Source organism: Otolemur garnettii, unplaced genomic scaffold (assembly GCF_000181295.1).
Source record: "Otolemur garnettii isolate 467f Iridium unplaced genomic scaffold, OtoGar3 scaffold00008, whole genome shotgun sequence".
Lineage (NCBI taxonomy): Eukaryota > Metazoa > Chordata > Mammalia > Primates > Galagidae > Otolemur > Otolemur garnettii.
In genome coordinates this window covers 26,249,496-26,269,832 of record NW_003852403.1, presented here as the reverse complement: position 1 = coordinate 26,269,832, position 20,337 = coordinate 26,249,496, and the positions used below count along the sequence as shown (strand labels likewise).

Genomic DNA, 20,337 nt, shown 5'->3' with positions numbered 1-20,337 from the left:
AAAAAAAAAAAAAACCAGCCAAGTGTGGTGGTGCATGCCTGTAGTCCTAGCTACTTAGGAGGCTGAGGCAAGAGGATTACTCCAGCCCAGGAGTTTGAGGCTGCAGTAGGCTATATTCATGATCATGCCCCCTCTCTCTCTCAAAGAAAAAAAAAGTTTAATAGGAAAAGAGGAGCAATGCTGATTACTTAATATGTATGTATGTTATTTAATAGGAAGAGAAAATGACCATAAAAAATGGTCAGGGATGTGATGCAAATCTGATTTTTCTGTTTGGGGGATATTCTATAACTATTTAAAACCTAATAATAATAGTTGTGAAAATATAAGAAGAAGAATAGCCACTATTTATTGAGCATTTGCTATGTCCCAGAGACCATGCTAAGAACTTTTTGTACACTGTATAGTTCAATCTTCATAATAATCCCAAGAATCAACCAGTGCTGTTCTCATTTTACAGAGAGGAAAACTGTGAGTCAGAAAGATTGTTCTAGTGGCTAAGGTGCCAGCCAAGTACACCTAAAGTGGTGGGTTCGAATCCAGCCTGGGCCTGCCAAATAACAATGATGACTGCAACCAAAAAATAGCCAGGCATGTGGCAGGCGCCTGTGGTCCCAGCTACTTGGGAGGCGGAGGCAGGAGACTCACTTGAGCCCAGGGCACTTTACCCAGGGGGACAGCTTGAGGCTCTGTCTCAAAAAAAAAAAAAAGATTGTTCTTGGCATGTAACAAGAGCAGGATTTTAACCCAGATCTGTCTTCTAAGTTTATATTCTCACTCAGTAATTCCCATTACCTTGGCATTATCACACCAAAAACAATTAGAGGCAAATGAAGTGGTTTGATGAGTCTATTAAATCAGAAGAAATAGGTATTTTAAACATAAATTATTTCAAGAAAAGGTGAAGCCATAGAGGAAATAAAAAGGCCAGTTCATGAGGATTTATATTCCATATATGAGAAATGAACTTGATTATGTGAGTAATCAGGAGCCACAGATGAAGGTTTCAAGCACAAAAATGTGATCACTGCCTGCCTGGCACAGAGTTGATGTTCAATACATGTTCAATGAATAAATTAATGAATGAGATTTGACCTGGTGACTATGGAATATAGTTTGGAGGGAAGAAAGACTAGAAGTAGGAAAATTACTATGAGAGTTTGGGGGAAGATGGGAGAGCTTGAACCAGTGACAACAGGAGCCAGCTGGTACTTGCTTGGAGAGCCTGTTTCAGGTTCAGTGACTTTTTAAGCTGGGGGCTTGAAATCAGCCATGGTAGGAGTATTTGAAACCATAGAACTCCACAAACACTACAGATTAGGGCTCTTTGGGGGAGGGGGAAGCTGATTTACCAGCATATTGCTGTCCCAAACAAAAGCAACAGCACTGGGGCTAGAGAGATGGGAATACTTCTGAGAAGGATTAATGAGGTAGAGTTAGCAATATATTATCAGTTGGTTGATGTAGTTGGATTATCAATGGGAAAGTTTCTAAAATGACTTATCAGGTTATTGGCTTAGATAACTGAAGTGGCAAACTGGTGCCTCTTACCAAGATAAAAAGTTCAAGATAGAGAAAAGACAGTGAATTTTGTTCAAGGTATGTTGAAATTAAGTGCCTGTGGGACACGATGGTGAAGGTGTCCAGAAGACAGCGGTTATATAGATATGCAACTAAAAGAAGAGGTCTGGATTCAATATGTAAAATAGGAATCGTGAAGGTATAAATGATAGTTGAAGACATGGGAGTAGATGAGTTTTTAAAGCAAAATAAAGAGGCAGAACTCTGGGAAAGGATGTAGCAAGTCTTCATGTTTTATAAAGTCACTATGAATAAAAGCGTATGTCTTTTTATTTCAAAGACAGTTTAGGTAGAATTATATACTTTCTTTGTAAATACTACATTTAGAATAAAATTATCATTACCATGTAAATGTAGGAAGATTGGTTGGTACCAGATGCAAACAGAAATGTTATAAATTTGATAAAGTTTTTCAAACTCAGTTGAAAACAACAAAAAGGATTGTTTAAATATACAAAAGAAGTGTAACTTTCTGTCAAACACCTGAACGAACACAATCATTCTAGAAAAATAGAGGCTAAACAATTTATTTTAGAGATCACCTTAAATGTAACTTCCATCTTAGCACTGTTGTAATTGTTTACTTCTTGCCTCACTTGAGGGGAAGGGAGGGGACGCAGAAGGTGGAGGGCAGGATGCTGTGTCTTTGATCTCTTTTGAGTTTGTAATCTTTTTTTTTTTTTTTTGAGACAGAGCCTCAAGCTGTCCCCCTGGGTAGAGTGCCATGGCATTACAGCTCACAGAAACCTCCAACTCCTGGGGTCAAGCGAGTCTCCTGCCTCCGCCTCCCAAGCAGCTGGGACCACAGGCGCCCACCACAACGCCCGGCTATTTTTTTTTGGTTGCAGCCATCATTGTTGTTTGGCGGGTCCGGGCTGGGGATTCAAACCCGCCACCTTAGGTGTACGTGGCTGGCGCCTTAGCCGGTTGAGCTATAGGCGCCGAGCCGAGTTTGTAATCTTGTAAATAGTATTTACTCAGGAAAAAACTGTTTCTTCCATGATGGAATGGGAGGTTTGAATAGATCATCTGGAAGGTCCCTTTCAACTGTCTATGTCACAGGGGTCCTCAAACTTTTTAAACAGGGGCCAGTTCACTGTCCCTCAGACCGTTGGAGGGCCGGACTGCGGGCCTGGGGCGGGTCGGCTGCTAAGCAGGACAGGCAGAGGCGGCAAAAACACCTGGCGGGCCGGATAAATGTCCTAGGCGGGCTGCATGTGGCCCGCGGGCCGTAGTTTGAGGACGCCTGGGTGGTGATCATTACCATTAATATTTATTTTCAAAGATCTGTGCGCACAGTAAGAATTTTCTAACGGTTAGGGCAATCCACGGAAGAAAGCCGGTATCAAGAGGTGTTTATCTTTGAAACAAGAGGTATTTAAGAGCTGGAAGGGTCCTTATTCAAGTCTTCCTAATCTGCACGCCTTAACCTATACAGAAAATGGTATTTCTACACCACCAGTCAAAAATTGTACAGCACACGAGCGACTATCTCAAGGCGTACTCGTCACACACTCTGCTTGGGAAAACTCTGATCTAGTCCAACATTTTCATTAGGAAAGGAGGAAATCGGATCTTAGAGGATGAGACATTCTCAGGTCAAGACGTCAACGTCAATGCGAGGTCTACAACTGGGACGAGAACCAAACTAGATTAGAGCCTGCTAACTAGCCGCAGTATCCTCCACTCAAAATAAGCAGGGTTGGAGTGAGACACGAAGACCGTACAAGATGGGAGAGTAGTCTAAATCCCTATTACTTTCAATGTGGTCCTAAGACCACCAGCATTAGAACTTGTTAAAAACGCAGATTCCTGGGTCCCACACAGAATTAGGCTCCGCGGCGAGGCCCTGGAATCTGCATTTTTAGGTTTGGGACTGCCCTGCTCTCTCGGCGCTAATTCTGACCTCAGCACTCCGGCCCGGGCTTGAATCGAGGGTCTCCGCGGGCGCGCCGGCCGCGCAGCTGGCCCGCGTCGCGGTTGTGCGACTGTTACGTACAGCCCTGCCAGCCGTCACCGGCCTACGTCGGCCAGCGCCCGCTCGGGGCGAGGCCGCCGCGGTCCCTCCCAGAGCCTCCTGGCCAGGGTGAGAAACCAACTGCCGGGAGGCCGCCGGGGGCAAAGACGGCTCAGCAGCGCCCCCTCCAGGCCAGAGCCCTCCGCAGGCGAGCCGGCGGGGCTTTCCCTTCACTGCCGCGGCTGTCCTCCGCCTCCGGGGCAGTCCCGCCTACCGGGGGGACTCACTACCGCGCCTGCGCCAATTCTGCTCGGTCCCGCCCCTGTCTAACAACCGGATGTTGACTGATTTCCCATAGTTCCTGGCTAGTGGCGGGCATGATAACAAATCCGGGAGGGTTGCACGCGGGTTCGAGTTGTCATTGTTGGGGTTGTTCTGTTGTGCTTGGAGCCTGCACGAGATTGGAGCGCGGACATTGTCTTGACTGCCGGTCCGATGGCGCTTCTCCGGAGTATGTGGAGCTTGCTGAGTAACCTGGGGAGGTCCGGAGCGGTGCTGTGCACTGGCTGTGGTAGTCGACTGCGCATACCCTTAAGGTAGGACCGCTCACCTATGCCTCGGGAGGCAGCTGGGCCCAGGACGTCTGGGGCCTGGACAGTAGACGCATTCCTCCACTTTCTGCCCCTCCTAGGAGTTGAGAGCTACCCTGGTCTTTTGATTCGAACGTCTATCTTGCCCGGGCGACGGTGGCTTTGAGATTAGGCCTTACTCCATTAGTACCCCGTACCTGTACACTATCTTCCACCCTCTGCTCCCTTCGCTTCCCACCGTTCGGCCTCCTCTGCGAAATTGCGCCAAGTCTCTAACCATCATCTAGGTATTAAGGAGGTGGGGCCCCGGAGCTGGCAGGTAGACGCTTTCCCTCTCCTTCTGCCCTTTCTAGGAGGTAAGGTCTTTGAGACTTCCGACTTGGAGGCTCTTCCCTCTGGCTAGGGCAGGTTCTTCAATAAGTCATTAGCATTTTCCCTGAAGGTATCAGATATAGTAATAGCATTTTGATGAAACCTTAGTTGAGATCTGTCTTTATATATACATGTGAATATTGGCAGTTAACTACTTGACATAATTGTTTGTTTCTGTGTAGTTTTGTGTATATACCAAGAGGGTTTTCATCTGACTTGACTAATTATCCAAAGAAACCTATGTCTTCATACCTTCGATTTTCTAAAGAACAGCTACCGATAATTAGAGCTCAGAACCCAGGTAAGGAGTCTGGGGGCTTGTACTCTTCTCTGATGTAATGAAAAAGCCTTTGTGCGGTTAAATCCCAAACTTGATTTGCACTAACAAAGCATTCACTGACTATAGGAACAAACATGTTTTGTTTGATGGTCTGTAAAATAGGAAAGATAACATTTTATCCCAAATAGAAAAGCTTTAAACATAAATGAGAACTAGTGAAGGGTATTTTAGAAGTAGCGTGTAGTGTGGAGAACATCCTGGAAGAGGATAAAAAAAGCTGAATTGGAGCCTGATTTCCTAGTTCCACTGATGAATTATTTTCTCCCTTGTTTAGCTGCTTCTTCAGCCTCAGAGTATTGTTAATAAAGTTACAGTGAAATAACTTATGTAAAAATGTTAGATGAACTGTAAAGCTCTATACCAATTACTGCTAGTTCCAAGAGTTTTCAGTGAAAATCTTCTTGATGAAAATCCTTTATTTTCTTGAGTTCCTGAGAAAAAACATAGGTAGGATGTTCATTGCCTCCCTAGAAAGGCTGTGGGGCCTTCATTTTGGGTTAGAGTGTGAAAGTAATGGCTAAATTAATATAACTAGTCTTGGCTTATGATTTCTAAAGCTCCTTTACATGCAGTGCATCACAGGGGTCTTATAAAAGTCAAATGAGCCAAAATAAAAATGCCCACATTGCAGGTAAGGAATTAGTTTCAGAGCCATACTTAAGTGCCCACTTCTTTTTAAATGTAAGAGTTGGGACTAATGCCACAGCACTCTACCAAGGGTGACAAAGTGAGACTCTGTCTCCAAAAAAAAATTAATAGAGCTAACAGGTAGTTGGTTGAATCATTTGCACTTCATCATTCCAGTGAAGATGAGGAAGGAAATGAAGAATATTGGATTGATTTTAGAATAGTTTGTTTCCAAATAGTATAATTGAAATACAGAGTAGTCTTATATCAGTCAGAGCTATATTTTGTTCATTCAGGTTTTATGAACTTAATGATTCCTCAAAGACTTAAGAAATGTTTTGATTTAAATATGGAAGTAAAGGCTCCGTGCCTGTAGCTCAGTGGTTATGGTGCTGGCCACATACACCAGGGCTGGCGGCTTTGAACCTGGCCTGGGACTGCCAAACAACAATGACAACCACAAAAATAGCTGGGTGTTGTGGTGGGTATCTGTAGTCCCAGCTACTTGGGAGGCTGAGGCAAGAAAATTGTTTAAGCCCAAGAGTTTGAGGTTGCTGTGAGCTGTGAAGCCACAACACTCTGCCGAGGGTGACATAATGAGACTCTGTCTCAAAAAAAAAAGTATGTAAGTAAAAATCTTGAAGGAATTGATTATCAATTTTGCTTAAACTAGTAATATGTTTCTGAGGCTTGTTTTTGGTAGTATGTGATACATTCCTTAGTCATTAGATAATGGACTTTTGACAATGTTGGATAAATTATTTATCACATTTTAGTTAGTTGGATAAAGAAAAGTAAAATTATTGTGTTGAGTTATATGTGGTATGGATTATATTTTCCTAGAAGTCTTTAGAAATTAATCCTAAGACACAAAATTGTGACATCTTTTTTCATTTTATTCCTACGTAAAGATGTGAAAAATACGGAACTAATTAAAAAAATCGCCGAGCTATGGAGGAAACTTCCTGATTCAGAGAAAAAAGTAAGCATATAAGTTTTCCACAATGCTGACCAGTTATTCTGCAGTTGGGAACAATTGTCATATCTTTTAAAGGGCTATGTGACCCAAAGTTTTTTTTAAATATCCTTTATCCTTTATACCTTCTGATCCATATAAATGCCGAGGATATGAATACATGAGGGTGGAAGTATAGGGTTACCACCAACTTAAAAATGGAGGCTAATTGCTAGACTCTCTCCTTGGTTAGGATAGATAAGAAAAATACACATTCTTAATCCATTTACATCTCATCCCAGAGCACGTTTTCTGTGTGGTGATTTAGTCTGAATTCATGTAGTTGTCTTTCCCTGGCAGATATGCTATGTTGAATTTGCCAGCAATAGTTTACTGACTTCTACCTTGGGTTTTTTATTTATAGATATACGAAGATGAATCCAGGGCAGCCTGGGAGGCATACAAAGAAGAGATAAACAAAATTCAAGAACAGCTAACTCCGAGTCAGATTGTATCTTTGGAAAAAGAAATCATGCAAAAACGTTTAAAAAAGAAAGCATTAATAAAAAAGAGAGTGAGTATTATTGTAATACTCTTTTCCTATGGCAAAGAACTGGAATTTATATAATTATAAATATAATTTTCCCTTACATTGATGATAATGTGTAGATATAATATATTCTCCAGTTAGGTAAAAATGGGATAACTACAGAGATACTTATCATTGAGTTTGTCTTTGGAATTCGTTGATACTACTCTTAGATGTATCCAGATGTAAGATACACTCTTAGTAGGACTGGCATGAAAGCTGCAGAAACAGAGGTAAGAAGTAGCCAAACCAGGAATGGTAACAATCTTTGCTTCTGAGTAATAGACAATACAATTTAATTAATTTGAATTGTTCTATAGGTAATGTGAGTTTGATAATAAATGTTGCTAAATAGACTGAATTAATTATGACATCAGGGAGAAGTGCAATTTATCTAGTCAAATAAGAAATGCCTTTAGGATAGAATTCTACCTTTCTTCAAAGAAATTATCATTAAAAACCCTACCCCAGGGCGGGGCGTGGTGGCTCACACCTATAATCCTACCACTCTGGGAGGCCAAGGTGGGTAGGTTGCTTAAGCTCAAGAGTTTGACACCAGCCTGAGCAAGAGCAACATCCTGTCTCTAAAAAATAGCTGACATTGTGGCAAGTGTCTGTAGTCCCAGCCAGTCAGGAGGCTGAGACAAGAGGATCTCCTGAGCCCAGGAGTTTGAGCTTGCTATGAGCTATGACATCATAGCACTCTACCCAGAGGGACAAAGTGAGACTTAAAAAAGAAGAAACAACCCTACCCAACATGGTTCAAAATTTGTGGTTCTTAAAGTATTAATTTATATAAATGCCATTGTTTAAAAGTTTAGACTACATTTTTCTGTAGAACTAGTATTAAGTGTGAGGTAGTCAGCTTTCTAGACCAGTACATATACTATTTTTTTTCAGTACATAGACTATTGAAAAGCAGTCATCAAAGTTGAAACTATTTCTTTGCAAAAGTAGATTTCATCACATTCAATGTGAGGTGCCAAGCCACTTTTCCCTAACCTTGATATTTTAAGCTGATAGTCTGGAACTGCTGATTCAATCAGTAAAAGAGCCAGAAGAGATTTCAAGAGTGAGAAATAATGTGAGGATGGTATTTGGAAAGGTGTTTGCTAAAGTATATTCTCTCTCTTTTAGTCTCCCTTCCTCCTTAAAGTACCCAGCTTGTGCTAAGAATGGAGAGGACCAGAAGTGAGGATTGGGTTTACCTTTCCATTCTTATCTCCTTTGGGGATTGTTTTTCCCATTAAGATTCCTAGTACCTACTAGTTCAGAAATGTGGGGACCAGAAGTTACAGGTGACACACCTAGGAGAGAAATCCCTAGCAGTAGTTCTGAAAACACAGGGGGACATGGTTAAGTTATAAAGTGCCTGGAATCTGTAGTAGTTTCAATATTAAGTGACTGAGAGATTCAGGAAGAGAAAAGTGATCTCTAGATGTCAGTCATAGCCCTACTTTTACTTATGAATAAAATTTGGATTTATTATTGATTATAACCAAATTGCCTTTAAGAGCCCCCAAATTTTGTAAATTACAAGTACCGTTTACCATCCAAATTCAGAAACTAAATAGGATATTTCTTTATCCCTCACTTTATGAACTCAGGAACTAAATGGATTTAGATTGTAGGGGATACTTGTATTCTTTCCATAGGTTCTTCTTCTCTTTTGGTACCTAGTAAAAAGAATTTAACACAGCTATTGAGCTTTAAAGGTTGAGACATTTAGGGAAGGTAATGAGAGGAGAGATTATTAAACAGTTTATGAGTTGTGGTAGAGGCATGTAGAGAATGATTTGGCCAAAGGATCGTAATGTACTAAAAGGATGAAACTGGAATTATTTTAGCTTTTAAAAAGGTTTTGTATAAAATACTTAGTTTTTCACAGAGACCATGAAAATAATACGTGAAAGAAATGTTTGTATATGGGAAATAACTCATCAAGTCTAAAACTTTTAATACTTAGTGCTATCGAGATATAATAATCACATACTTTATATAACAATTGTAACATTCACTTCAAGGAACATTCTTTAACGCATAGCAAATAAAGTTTCTATAGTTAAGTCTTATCAAGGTTAAAAGTGTATCTGACCCTTCTATTTTTGTTACTTAGGAGTTAACAATACTTGGAAAACCAAAAAGACCTCGTACAGCTTATAACATTTTTGTATCTGAATGCTTCCAAGATGCAAGGGATGATTCATCACAGGTAAAACTAGACTGCATTTTGTTGACTTTAATTTAAAAAATATTTAGGTGGGAAATTTTAGGTTGCCTTATGTCAGGTAGTAAAGAAAATTAGTGAACCAAACACATTAAACTCTTTTAATAAGACCCTCTTTATTGAATCTCTTTAAAGAAAAATCCTTCTTACCACATTAATTAGAGTGTGTAGTTGCCAGTACAGACGTACACTGCCAACTTTTTTAAATTTAAAAAATGTTTTCTGCCCAATGTGGCATGTGGCTGTCAGGAGACTGAAGCGGAGGATCAGGACAACATAGCAAGACCCCATCTCTTAAAAAAAAAAAACCCCAAAGAAACCTCATAACATTTTCAAATCTGATCTCTAGGGCTGTTAAAGTTCTCTGGAGAGATTTCTATTTCAGCAGTTCTTAACAATCCCTGGGAAGAATGAAAGTAGAGCTACAATATTTTGAGGAATTGAATATAACCTATTGCTTTATGCTATATTCTTTAATAAAATTTGGGTTATTAAGCCCACAGAAATGTGTTGTACATGTGAATGTCATCTTATGAATGTATCAAAAAATTATTAATCATTCTTTTTTTATCTTCTTAGAAGTTTCAAATGGGCAATTGTGATTTTCCTTGTTTAATAGGACGTGGTAAAAGAAGTGCATGTTCAGATCTGTAACCCTTGTTAATCTGAGTTGAAGTTTTTGGCACTCTGCCTCTTTGGAGTTATTTAGATCTGTCTTAACTTTACAAATCCTATTTAACATATGATTAAATAATGTATATATGTGACACAGTTGTTTCCTCTAACTACATATTTTCACTAAGTTACCTACCTTGGAATTTTAAATTCAGTTTCTATGGCTCTAAATTACTGAAATGCAAGCCTTTTTTTTTTTTTTTTAATCTGGAATTTGCTCATTCACTAACTTAACTTGCTTTTTCAAATTCATTTTTGAGGCAGTCTCACTCTGTTTCCCTGGGCTAGAGTGCCCTGACATTAACCTAGCTTATAGTAACCTCAACTCCTGAGTTCAAGTGATTCTCCTACCTCTGCTTCCAGAATAGCCTGGCTAATTTTTTTTCTGTCTTTAATAAAGACGGGATCTCTCTTTGCCCAGGCTGGTCTCAAATTTCTGAGCTGAAATGATCCTCCCTCAAACCTCACAGAGTGCTAGGATTACAGGCATGAACCACTGTGCCTGGCAAGATACTCTTTCTGTGTCAGTCTGAAGCCTGTCTTTGCTCCAGTTTGGCTGTGGCCCTCTACACCTGTTTTATGGCTAACATCTTAGGATCAGCCTTCATTATCCTTGTGATGCTTTCACCTTTGTTGTCTTTCTTGGTTACTCTGACTCTGCTATATCATCCTCCCCAGTAGTGGTGCAAGGGAAGAATAATTTTTTGATTTTTGTGTGTCTGAAATGTCTTTATCCTCACATTTGTTTGTTAGACTGGGCATAAAATTCCAGATTGGAGATAGTATTTCTTCAAAATTTAAAAAAGTATTAATGCTTCTCTTCTAGCTTATTGTAGTGCTTCTTTTTTCTCTCCCTCCCTCTTCTCATTTTTTTGTTCTTTAGCACTCCTGTTATTTGTATATGGATCTTCTGAGCTGGTCCTTAAATTTTCTTATCTTTGCTTTACTATTTTCTTGTAGTTTTCTTTGGGTTTTCTTTCTGGGGTACTGTATACATTTTAACTTAATCACTCTGATTGTAGTCTGGTACCATTGCTCTAAACTATATTAGTTTTCACAGAATGATGCTATTTTACTCTCTGGAGAAGATAAATATCCTAAAATCTGCTGTGGTGAGGATTTAACCTCTTCTTAAACAATATTCAGTCCATTCCGTGTTTAATCATAGCTTCACCACTGTTTCACACATATCTGATGCTGCTGGTTCCTGTGGGGTGTGAGAATTCTACGTTGCAAATCAAGTTGCTTTTAGGTTTTCCCCCCATGTCAGCTTAGAAATTAGCTTTCTTGGGTCAGACGAATCAGTTACCACTTCACCATCTTCTTTTTATCTTTTTTAAATTTTGCATTGGTAGTGCCCTCTCATATTGCATTTGTCTATGTGAGTTTATTCCTTAAAAGATTTTGTTAATTCTTTCAGTAGGGTTTTAGGAGGGAACAAATGTAAGCATCTTTCTATCCTTTTACTTTTATAGTTGAAGAACCAAACCTAAGTGATCTTTACCAGGTCACTTTAAAGTTAGTTTATGACAGAATATACATTATACCTTAATATTTCTGAATCAAAAAAGGTAAGTGCCTTCATTCAGTTCATTTTTGTAAATTTAAACACTTAGTATAGTTTTTGTTTAGAAAGAAAAGATATTAGGACTTGATCAGGTTTTGCCTGTAATTCTTGCTATCTGAGTTTTTTGTTATTGGAATGAAATTTCTTTAATTACTTAAAGTCCCTGTGTCTGTTACCATGTTTCCTCGAAAATAAGACCCACCCAAAAAATAAGCCCTAGCAGGATTTCTATGCATTTGTTAAATATAAGCCCTTCCCCCATAATAAGACCTAGTGATGGGCGTGGCTATGCAGCGTATCTGGATAGCCACACCATGCATTTCGGCATGGAGAGCAGTAAGACATCCCCTGAAAATAAGCCCTAGTGTGTCTTCTTGAGAAAAAATAAATATAAGACAGTGTCTTATTTTCGGGGAAACACAGTACTTAAATATACATTGTTTTATAGGCAAAGCTGAAGACCATAAATGAAGCCTGGAAAAATATGTCTAGTTCTCAAAAGCAAGTAAGTATTATGGTTTTTTGTCTTAAGTGTTCATTTAGGGTATTTGTGAGAGAATATATTAGGGCAAAGCATGATTCATAGGAAAGCAGCCTTCTATTACTAATATATCCTTCAAGTGTTTTAAAATTACTTTAATATTATTAGAATCAATTTGGCTTTTTTCTCTTGGTAGTTTTTGACTGCTTATAACATTGATATTTAAAATGTCACTCTTAAGCCTAGAGTGCCCACTCACTGTATATAGTGGCAATCCTTTTCTGCTTCTGGCTTCTCCCCACAGCCCAAGATCTCAATTTGTAACAACTTCATTGCAAGAGATAACAAATCTTTATCTCTCAACCTTTTTCTCATGCAACTTTTATCTCACAAAAAATTCTTTCTCCAGTCCCTCTCTATGTACATAGAATGGGGATGTAATTTCTAAAGTAAATGTATATATGGAGGCATTCCAGAAATTAATTTCCCTTTTCTAAATAAATGACTTTACTAATTTTACTTTTTCTCAGGTATATTTTCAGTTTGCTAAAGATGATAAAATTCGTTATGAAAATGAAATGAAATCTTGGGAAGAACAAATGATTGAAGTTGGACGAAATGATCTTATACGTCGCAGAATAAAAGTTCCAAAAGATGTCATCAAGGATTAAAGTAGAAGACTGCGTTCGTGATGGATAGGCACAAAAACCAATTAGGTCTCAATACCTGAAGCTACTGTAAAATTAGAAAGGATAAAGTTGGTAAACATTTTATATTCAATTCTTTTTTCTTTAGTCTATGGACTTCTGCCGGTTTAATACATTTTGTATTAGTAGCTTGCTTTGGAAAACCTAAACAGATAAAAGTTTATGCAAAATTTATTTTGTGTTTAGGAATTACTGAGAATCAAAATAATCCATGCAAATGTAGCAGTGAATTGTTTTACCTTTGATAAAGGTCTGTCAGACTGTGAAGTTTTTTATACTGGATGACAACTTTGGGAAGAGTATTCTTGTTTCCTTATGTTATGGAGGCAGGAGTTTCCATTTCAAAATTGTCACAAATCATAGAAGCCACAGTATTCTATGATATAATTATGCGATTTTTAAAAAGCAGCCAGAACACTTTGAATAGATTTCAGTTCTTAGGTGTAATTCATATTATGCTCAAGAGTTGATAGTTGTACACAGAAGTGATTGCTGGTTTCAGTTGCAACTTTTTATAAAAGGGACCTAGATTTATAAACCTTTTTTTCTGGTTGTCTTTTTCCTAAAGTAAAAACTAAAGAATTATGTACCAAATCTATGCATATTGTTTTATATTGCATAGAATAAAAATTTTAATCTTTAATTTTACATGTATCTGAATTATACGTATTAAAGGTGACATTCATCTTACAGCTTCTTTCTTTTTAAATAAGGAATTATATTTTTTCGAGAATTTTCTCTTTCTCATGTGATGAGTATATTTATCCAAAAAGAAAACTAGTGTGGTATACATTTTAAAAGGGAAAATCTAAACTCCAAAGTCTCTAGAATTGGAAACATTTTGTATAACATATAACAGCCTACATAAGAAATAGCCAACTATTGCCTGCTTTTATGGCCATGAGCTAAAAATTTTGTCTATAACTGTAAGTGGTTTTTTTAAAAAAATGACTTACATGATACATAAAAATGAGTGTGAATATTTAGGTCCATAAATAAAGGGTTAATGGAACATAGCCGTGCTCAGTCTTATTGTTTATGGCTATGCTATAATGACAGTAGCTGCTACAGATACTGCATGTAGCCTGCAAAGCCTAAAATATCTTGTTATCAAGTTCTTTACTGAAAAAGTTTGTCAACCCATTGTCTCTGTAGTACAGCATAGAGTGACTGATGTTCCAGTGTATTGATGTATTGGAACAATTTTTTTTAAAATAGACATATATTTTATTTCAAAAAGCACAAGAACATTATTCAAGTTTTAAATTTACATTTTTGCAATAAAAGATATCAATATATGCATCATTTGTATAACTTCATCATGGATGGCATTTCAATCAGTGGTATAAACATGTTACAGTCACTAAATATAGATCATCATCACAGTGAACCAAAATGCATAGTTGTTATGAAATGACAAATGACCACTAACAGGTGAATTCACACCCCATATACCAACATAATAAATTAATTATATAGATATATATTTTTCTTCACTGTTTTTTCATCTGTTGCAGATGTTCTTTTTTGTTTGGTTTTTGGTTTTTGTTTTTTTTGAGACACAGTCATGCCCTGTTGCCAGGCTAGAGTGCTGTGGTGTCAGTTTAGCTCACAACAACCTCAGACTCTTGGGTTTAAGCAAACCTCCTGCCTCAGCCTCCTGAGTAGATGGGACTACAGGCACATAGCACAACACCTGGCTAAGTTTTCTATTTTAGTACAGTCTTGCTTTTGTGAACGCTGGTCTCAAACTCCTGAGCTCAAGCAATCCACCTGTCTCAGCCTCGTAGAATGCTGGGATTATAGATGTGAGCCATTGCACCTGGCCTGCAGATGTTCCTTTCTTTTTCTAAGACAGAGCCTCAAGCCATCACCCTGGGTAGAGTGCAGTGACATCACAGTTCACAGCAAGCTCCAAATCCTGGGGTCAAGCGATTCTCCTGCCTCTGCCTCCCAAGTAAGACCACAGGCACCCATCACAATGCCCAGCTATTTTCTTTTGGTTACAGCCATTATTGTTCGGTGGGCCTGGGCTGGATTTGAACCCACCAGCTCAGGTGTATGTGGCTGGTGCCTTAGCCATTTAAGCCATAAGTGCTGAGCCTGCAGATGTTTTTGTTTTAGAATCATTACCTTAAGAGGAAAAAGGTCTTGACTATGTAAGCTAAACAAATTGTTGCTACTCACTGTTAGCAAGGAGAATAATCTTTAGTCTCAAAATACGTTGCAGGACACTGAAAAAGATCTATAAAGGGTAGAGTAAGCTTCTTTTAAAATTATTTGCTGTGGCTTAGTAAAATGTGCCTTTTCCAAGCTACCACATATTATTGCGTGGTTTTGTGTGTCATTATGAGACCGTCAGAGCTTGAATTAGAGCAATGAACATATGTTCGTAAATTTCTTGTTAAACTTGGCAAGAGTGGAAGCGAAATCAGGGACATGTTAGTCCAAATTTATAGCGATAATGCCATGAAAAATATGACAGCATACAAACGGATTAAACGTTTTTCTGAGAGGAGAGAAACCATCACTGATGCAGAGACATCGGAGAGGAGAGTAACAGGCAGAAATGATGATGAAACATTGTAAAAATTTGTTGAATTGTGTGTCAAAATCATCAGCTGACTGAGAAACATACCAGACCAACTAATCTTCAATAGAGAAGTAGGAAAATTTTAACGAAAAATTCCGGCCAACAACTCATGGCTCTTGCGTTGTAACAACGTACTAGCTCACACCCACCGTCCCTGAGGGAGCTTTTGCCCGGTACATAAATAACTGTATTGGAGCACCCTCCCTACTTACCCGATCTGGCCCCCAATGACTTTTTTACCCAAAGATAAAGAAAATATTGAAGACATTTTGATGACACTCAGGATGTGAATGGTAATCCAATGAAAGCTTTGATGGCCCTTCCAGAAAAAGTTCTAAAATTGCTTTGAAGGGTGGACCAGGTAGGTGCTAGCATCAGTGCATAGCTTCCCAGGGAGAGTACTTTGAAGGTGACTGTAGCAATAGGTATGTAGCACTTTTTCTGGGATGAGTTTGTGAACTTAACTGCCTCAGGTACTTACAGTTTAATAGGGGGGAAAGCTATAAAACAGTAGAAAGATCTAGAGCAAAACACTTTTATGGTAATATCAAATGGCATTTAGTTTTTTTTGTTGTTTGTAAAAGAATGTCGTCATTGTTGGGCATTCCCAACTACTCAGGAGGCTGAGATGGGAGGACTGCTTAAACCCAGGTGTTCCAGACCACCCTGGGTATATAGGTAAATAGTGAACCCAGTCTTAAGAAAAAGAAAAAAAAAGGATGATGTTAATATTTTAAATAACAGGATAATCTGGTTTCCAAGCTTTAATAATTAATGCTAATAATTATTAGCTTTAATAGGATGATCTGGTTTCCAAGCTTTAATAATTAACGTTGGTACACATGGAAGACTGCTATACCATATACCAGGCGTCCTCAAACTATGGCCTACGGGCCACATGCAGCCTGCCTAGGACATTTATCTGGCTCACCGGGTGTTCTCTGCCACCACTGCAGAAACTATACAATAGCACTCTGGGAGGTTGGGGCAGGCAGATCCTTTGAGCTTAGGAGTTTGAGACCAGCCTGAGCAAGAGCAAGACCCTATCTCTACTAAGAATAGAAAAAATAATAGCAGTGCATTGTGGTGGGCGCCTGTAGTCCCAGCTACTCAGGAGGCTAAGGCAGGAGGATCACCCAGACCCAGGCGTTTAAGATTCTTGTGAGCTAGGCTGATACCATAACACTCTAGCCTAGACAACAGAAGTCTCAAAAAAAAAAAAGCGTTGAAACTGGGGGGTTAATAGAGTTACTACACTAGGCAGAGCCAAGGGTCATTTGTACAGAAGCAAACATAACAAGTTTTGTACATCAAAAAAAATCCAAGCATGCATCATAGGAGATCAATACTACTGGGGTCCAAAGAGTTAAACATCAGTACTATAACCAGGGATATAGGACCTGAGAGGTCAATGTAGGCGGAAGTTAGACCGCAGTATCCAAAATCAGGTTCCCAACTGGCAGCAAGTGTGAAAGAGGACTTTGTTGGGGGGACTGGGAAAAGATACCAGAAGCAGGAGAGTAAAATAATCAACATCCATCTGGAGGTAATCAAAACTAGTCTTTATCAAATGAAGTTAAAATAAGAATTATCTGCAAATCATGTAAAATATAAGTTCCTGTGTCTCAGCAAGTCAACAAGAAGTTCAAGTGATTCTGCCACAAAGGGAATATTGATCATAATTTAAGAAACAGTAATGAAACTATTGAGAAGAGCAATTTAATGATAAATCAGTGGGCCACTAGGAAATATGTCTTCTGTTTAGATCTATGATAAATCTTAATGTGTGAATGGATTGGGGTTATTTACCAGAATTAGACCCATACTAGATAGATAGGTCTTTGGCCAGTCCTATCTGGTCGTCTTCTAAATCGGTGATTCTTGACCTGGTGGGAGTTGAGGGAAGGGGAGGACGGACAAATTTACCCCTTAGAACATTAGGCATTATCCTGAGAATCATGATTCCATGACTAGGGAGGACACTGCTGGCATCTAGTGGGTAGTGGACAAGGAAACTGCTGGATATAAAATGCACAACCTCAAACTTCTGAGTTTGAGCAATCCTTTTGTCTTAGGCTTGCAAGCAGCTGGGACTACAGGCACACCCATGATGCCCAGGTAATTTTCTATTTTTTTGCAGTTACTGGGTCTCTCTTTTGCTCAGGCTGGTCTCAAACTCCTGGACTCAAGGGAGGCTTCCCTTGGATCCCCCAGAGTGCTAGGATTATAGGAGTGAGCCACTGTGCCTGGCCCCTCCAAAGAATTTCAACCTACTAATGTGATATATTTTTGTGCTTGGATGTCTTTTACTTATTACCTTACCATAATTCTCTGGAACAAAATATATATATAAATTGATACTGAACTGTTAGAATTTCCTTTAAGTACTCAAAATTCCTGTATTATGTGATCATTGCAATTAAGATAAGAATATAGTTGATAAAAGTAATACGTGTTATTTGGGGGGGGGGACAAGAACCAAATTTCTACTAATAGATGAAAGAATAAACTATACATGGTGTGTTTATATAATTGAATCCTAAGCAATAAAAGCTGAAATATACATCAGCAGGGTAAATTCAAAAGCCTCCTGTTGAAAGAAGCCAGATGTAGAAGAGGACATACTGTATGATTCTGTTTATATTAAAGTATTAGGGAATGCGAGCCCATCTTTAGTGGACTGGTAGTCCCAGGAAGCAGACTGGTCGTTTCCTGGGACTGTGGATAGAGAAAGGGACACACTGCAAAGGGTTAGAAGGAAACTTTTGGGGATGATATTTCATAGCTTGAGCGTGGTGGCAAGTTCAGGTGTAATCATTTATCAAAATTCATTGACTTGTACAGTTTAAATTAGTGTATCCTACTGTATATACGTTATACTTCACTAAAGTTGATAATGTTTCAGGTTTTTATAAATATTAGATAAAAAGCAAAATTTTATTGGAAATAGGCAGAATAATAAATCTTTTCTCAAAAGAGTAAAAGTGTGTTACTCATTTTTGAACCAAAGCTATTAGGGCTGCTGTAGGTCATTCTCTGTCCCCACATGTGACTTTATTTATTATTATTCTACTTCTAACTTTCACCTGCCCTGCCACTATTTCAGGTATCCGCTTCCAGGCCTTTACTCTGACTTTTCTTTTCCTGCAATTCTATTTCCCTAGATATCCGTTCCTCACCTCTTTTCTCAAACGTCATCTTTCCAGTTTTCACTCTGAATACTCTCTAACACGGCAACCTGACTTGTATCTTCACACCCACTCTTCCATCTTTTCTGCCTCACTCTTCTTTTGCTTTATTCCATAGACCTTGACCCCTTCTACAAACTGTATAATTTACGCATCGTGCTTATTATTTATTGCTATTAGGATGTACACTCCAGGGGGCAGTGGTCTGTGTTTTGTTTTCTGTTGTACCTTCACACCTATTTAGTCCACATACTCAGCACTCAGTAAACATTGAATAAAAAAATGAATGAAAGTCGATGTAAAATTGAAGACTTTTTACCTCAGTATAAATGTGGATCAGTAAAGTCTCTCCTTAAAACATTTATAATTTTGGTGACTTCTGGGGGGGGGTATGTCTGAAACAAAAACAAAATACCTTCAGTTCAAAGACGCTGATTCAGTGTTTTTGAGACAAAACTATAATATAATAAATACAATAAACTTATAAACACTGTGGAATTCAGGAGCACGCTGTACAGCAGTATAGACATTTGATGAGCTAACTCCAGTGATAATGCAGGGGTTCTGTAAAGGCATGAGGCAGGATTCAGCAAAGCCGAGCACTTGCTCTTCTTTCTTGAAATGAGAACACCACACTTAGGGGGAAAAGTAAAAAGTAAGTTCAAGAAAATTAAATTTAGGATGATTGTACAGATGTGTTGAATTTACCAACCAAAAGTATAGGATCATTGCATGTGGAACACAATTCTAACAGCTTCTAAATAGGTGGTTCTTCCAATAAACTGAATGTGAAGCCCCGTAAGAAACAGTGGGAGCAGCAGGGTGGGGGGAGTCTGTCAGCTGTGCTCTTCTATCATACCTCACCTCCTTCCTAATACGGCAGCAGAGCTTTGTGACTTCCATCACACAACTGAAACCCCATTTGTCAGTACCCTTATCATTTCCAAACCAGAGGAATGTCAACTTTGGCCACAAAAATGGCATCGCTTAAGTAGATTTGTTGGGTTTGGTTAGGTATTCAAACCCAACAAATGGTGACAGTGAGTGGTACTGAGTTAGAAGAAACTATTCCAGTTGTGGCTTTATTGTCAGCATGTAAGTAACCTACTGAATTCTAGAATAGATGAAGTAGATAGTCTGTAGAACGACCAATCCAATGGCCCAGTTAAGGACCAAATAAAGGTACAGTGTGCAGTGTTCAGAGAGACAGTGACACTTAAAGACAAGTAGAAGCAACAGTGAAGTGGCCAGTGGACAAACACCCAGGAGAGGACAAACACCAAGACGTCAACAAAGGTGCAGGCAAGGGCCCCAGTTCCAGCAGGGACTATCAAGGCAATAGGCAGTTGTGGGAACTGACCTAGAGCAGTAAGATATATTGCACTCTTTTCTGAGAGCGCTAGGGAGGCCATGGAATTTTGAGATTTTGAGGTTTTGGATTTAGGGGAACATGGAAAGACTAGTATGGGGAGACTTCAATTCAAAATAGATTTTAATAGGGTCGGAAATCCAACTTTGAAAGCAACATTGAGAGTCAACATGGTGTAGTCTGTCTTCAAGCCTTTAGAACAGTACAATAACAGAGAATAGCCCAAGGGAAAAAAGGGTACTGTTCAGTCTCTTAAAAAACTCTTTACTCTTTTTAAAAAAAAAATTATTTAATACCTTTATTAACAGGTGGTTGAAGTTTGTTGACTTTTTAGAAAAAAATCAAGTTGTAAACTTTAATTACAAATTAAAAATGAAGTTCTTAAAAATCTCGACTTTTTTTAGACAGACCCTCAAGCTATCCCCCTGGGTAGAGTGCTATGGCATCATAGCTCACAGCAACCTCCAACTCCTGGGCTCAAGCGAGTCTCCTGCCTCAGCCTCCCAAGTAGCTGGGACT

At 38.8% G+C, this 20,337-nt stretch overlaps 1 protein-coding gene across 1 annotated transcript; it reads left to right on the top strand.

The window, feature by feature from the left end:
• The first annotated feature begins 3,915 nt into the window (after positions 1 to 3,915).
• Positions 3,916 to 13,311, top strand: TFAM (transcription factor A, mitochondrial). Its single transcript, XM_012801349.2, has 7 exons — positions 3,916 to 4,134; positions 4,683 to 4,801; positions 6,379 to 6,449; positions 6,847 to 6,996; positions 9,128 to 9,223; positions 11,929 to 11,985; positions 12,492 to 13,311. The coding sequence occupies exons 1-7, from the start codon at positions 4,034 to 4,036 to the stop codon at positions 12,630 to 12,632; spliced, it is 735 nt and encodes a 244-aa protein (XP_012656803.1). The 5' UTR covers positions 3,916 to 4,033; the 3' UTR covers positions 12,633 to 13,311.
• The last annotated feature ends 7,026 nt before the right edge of the window (positions 13,312 to 20,337 follow it).

Excerpts from the sequence above, each read along its gene's own strand:
- TFAM (XM_012801349.2), top strand. The coding sequence starts at position 4,034 with ATGGCGCTTCTCCGGAGTATGTGGAGCTTGCTGAGTAACCTGGGGAGG. Across the intron at positions 4,135-4,682 it reads CGACTGCGCATACCCTTAAG|TTTTGTGTATATACCAAGAG; the intron begins GTAGGACCGCTC and ends GTTTCTGTGTAG. Across the intron at positions 4,802-6,378 it reads AATTAGAGCTCAGAACCCAG|ATGTGAAAAATACGGAACTA; the intron begins GTAAGGAGTCTG and ends TCCTACGTAAAG.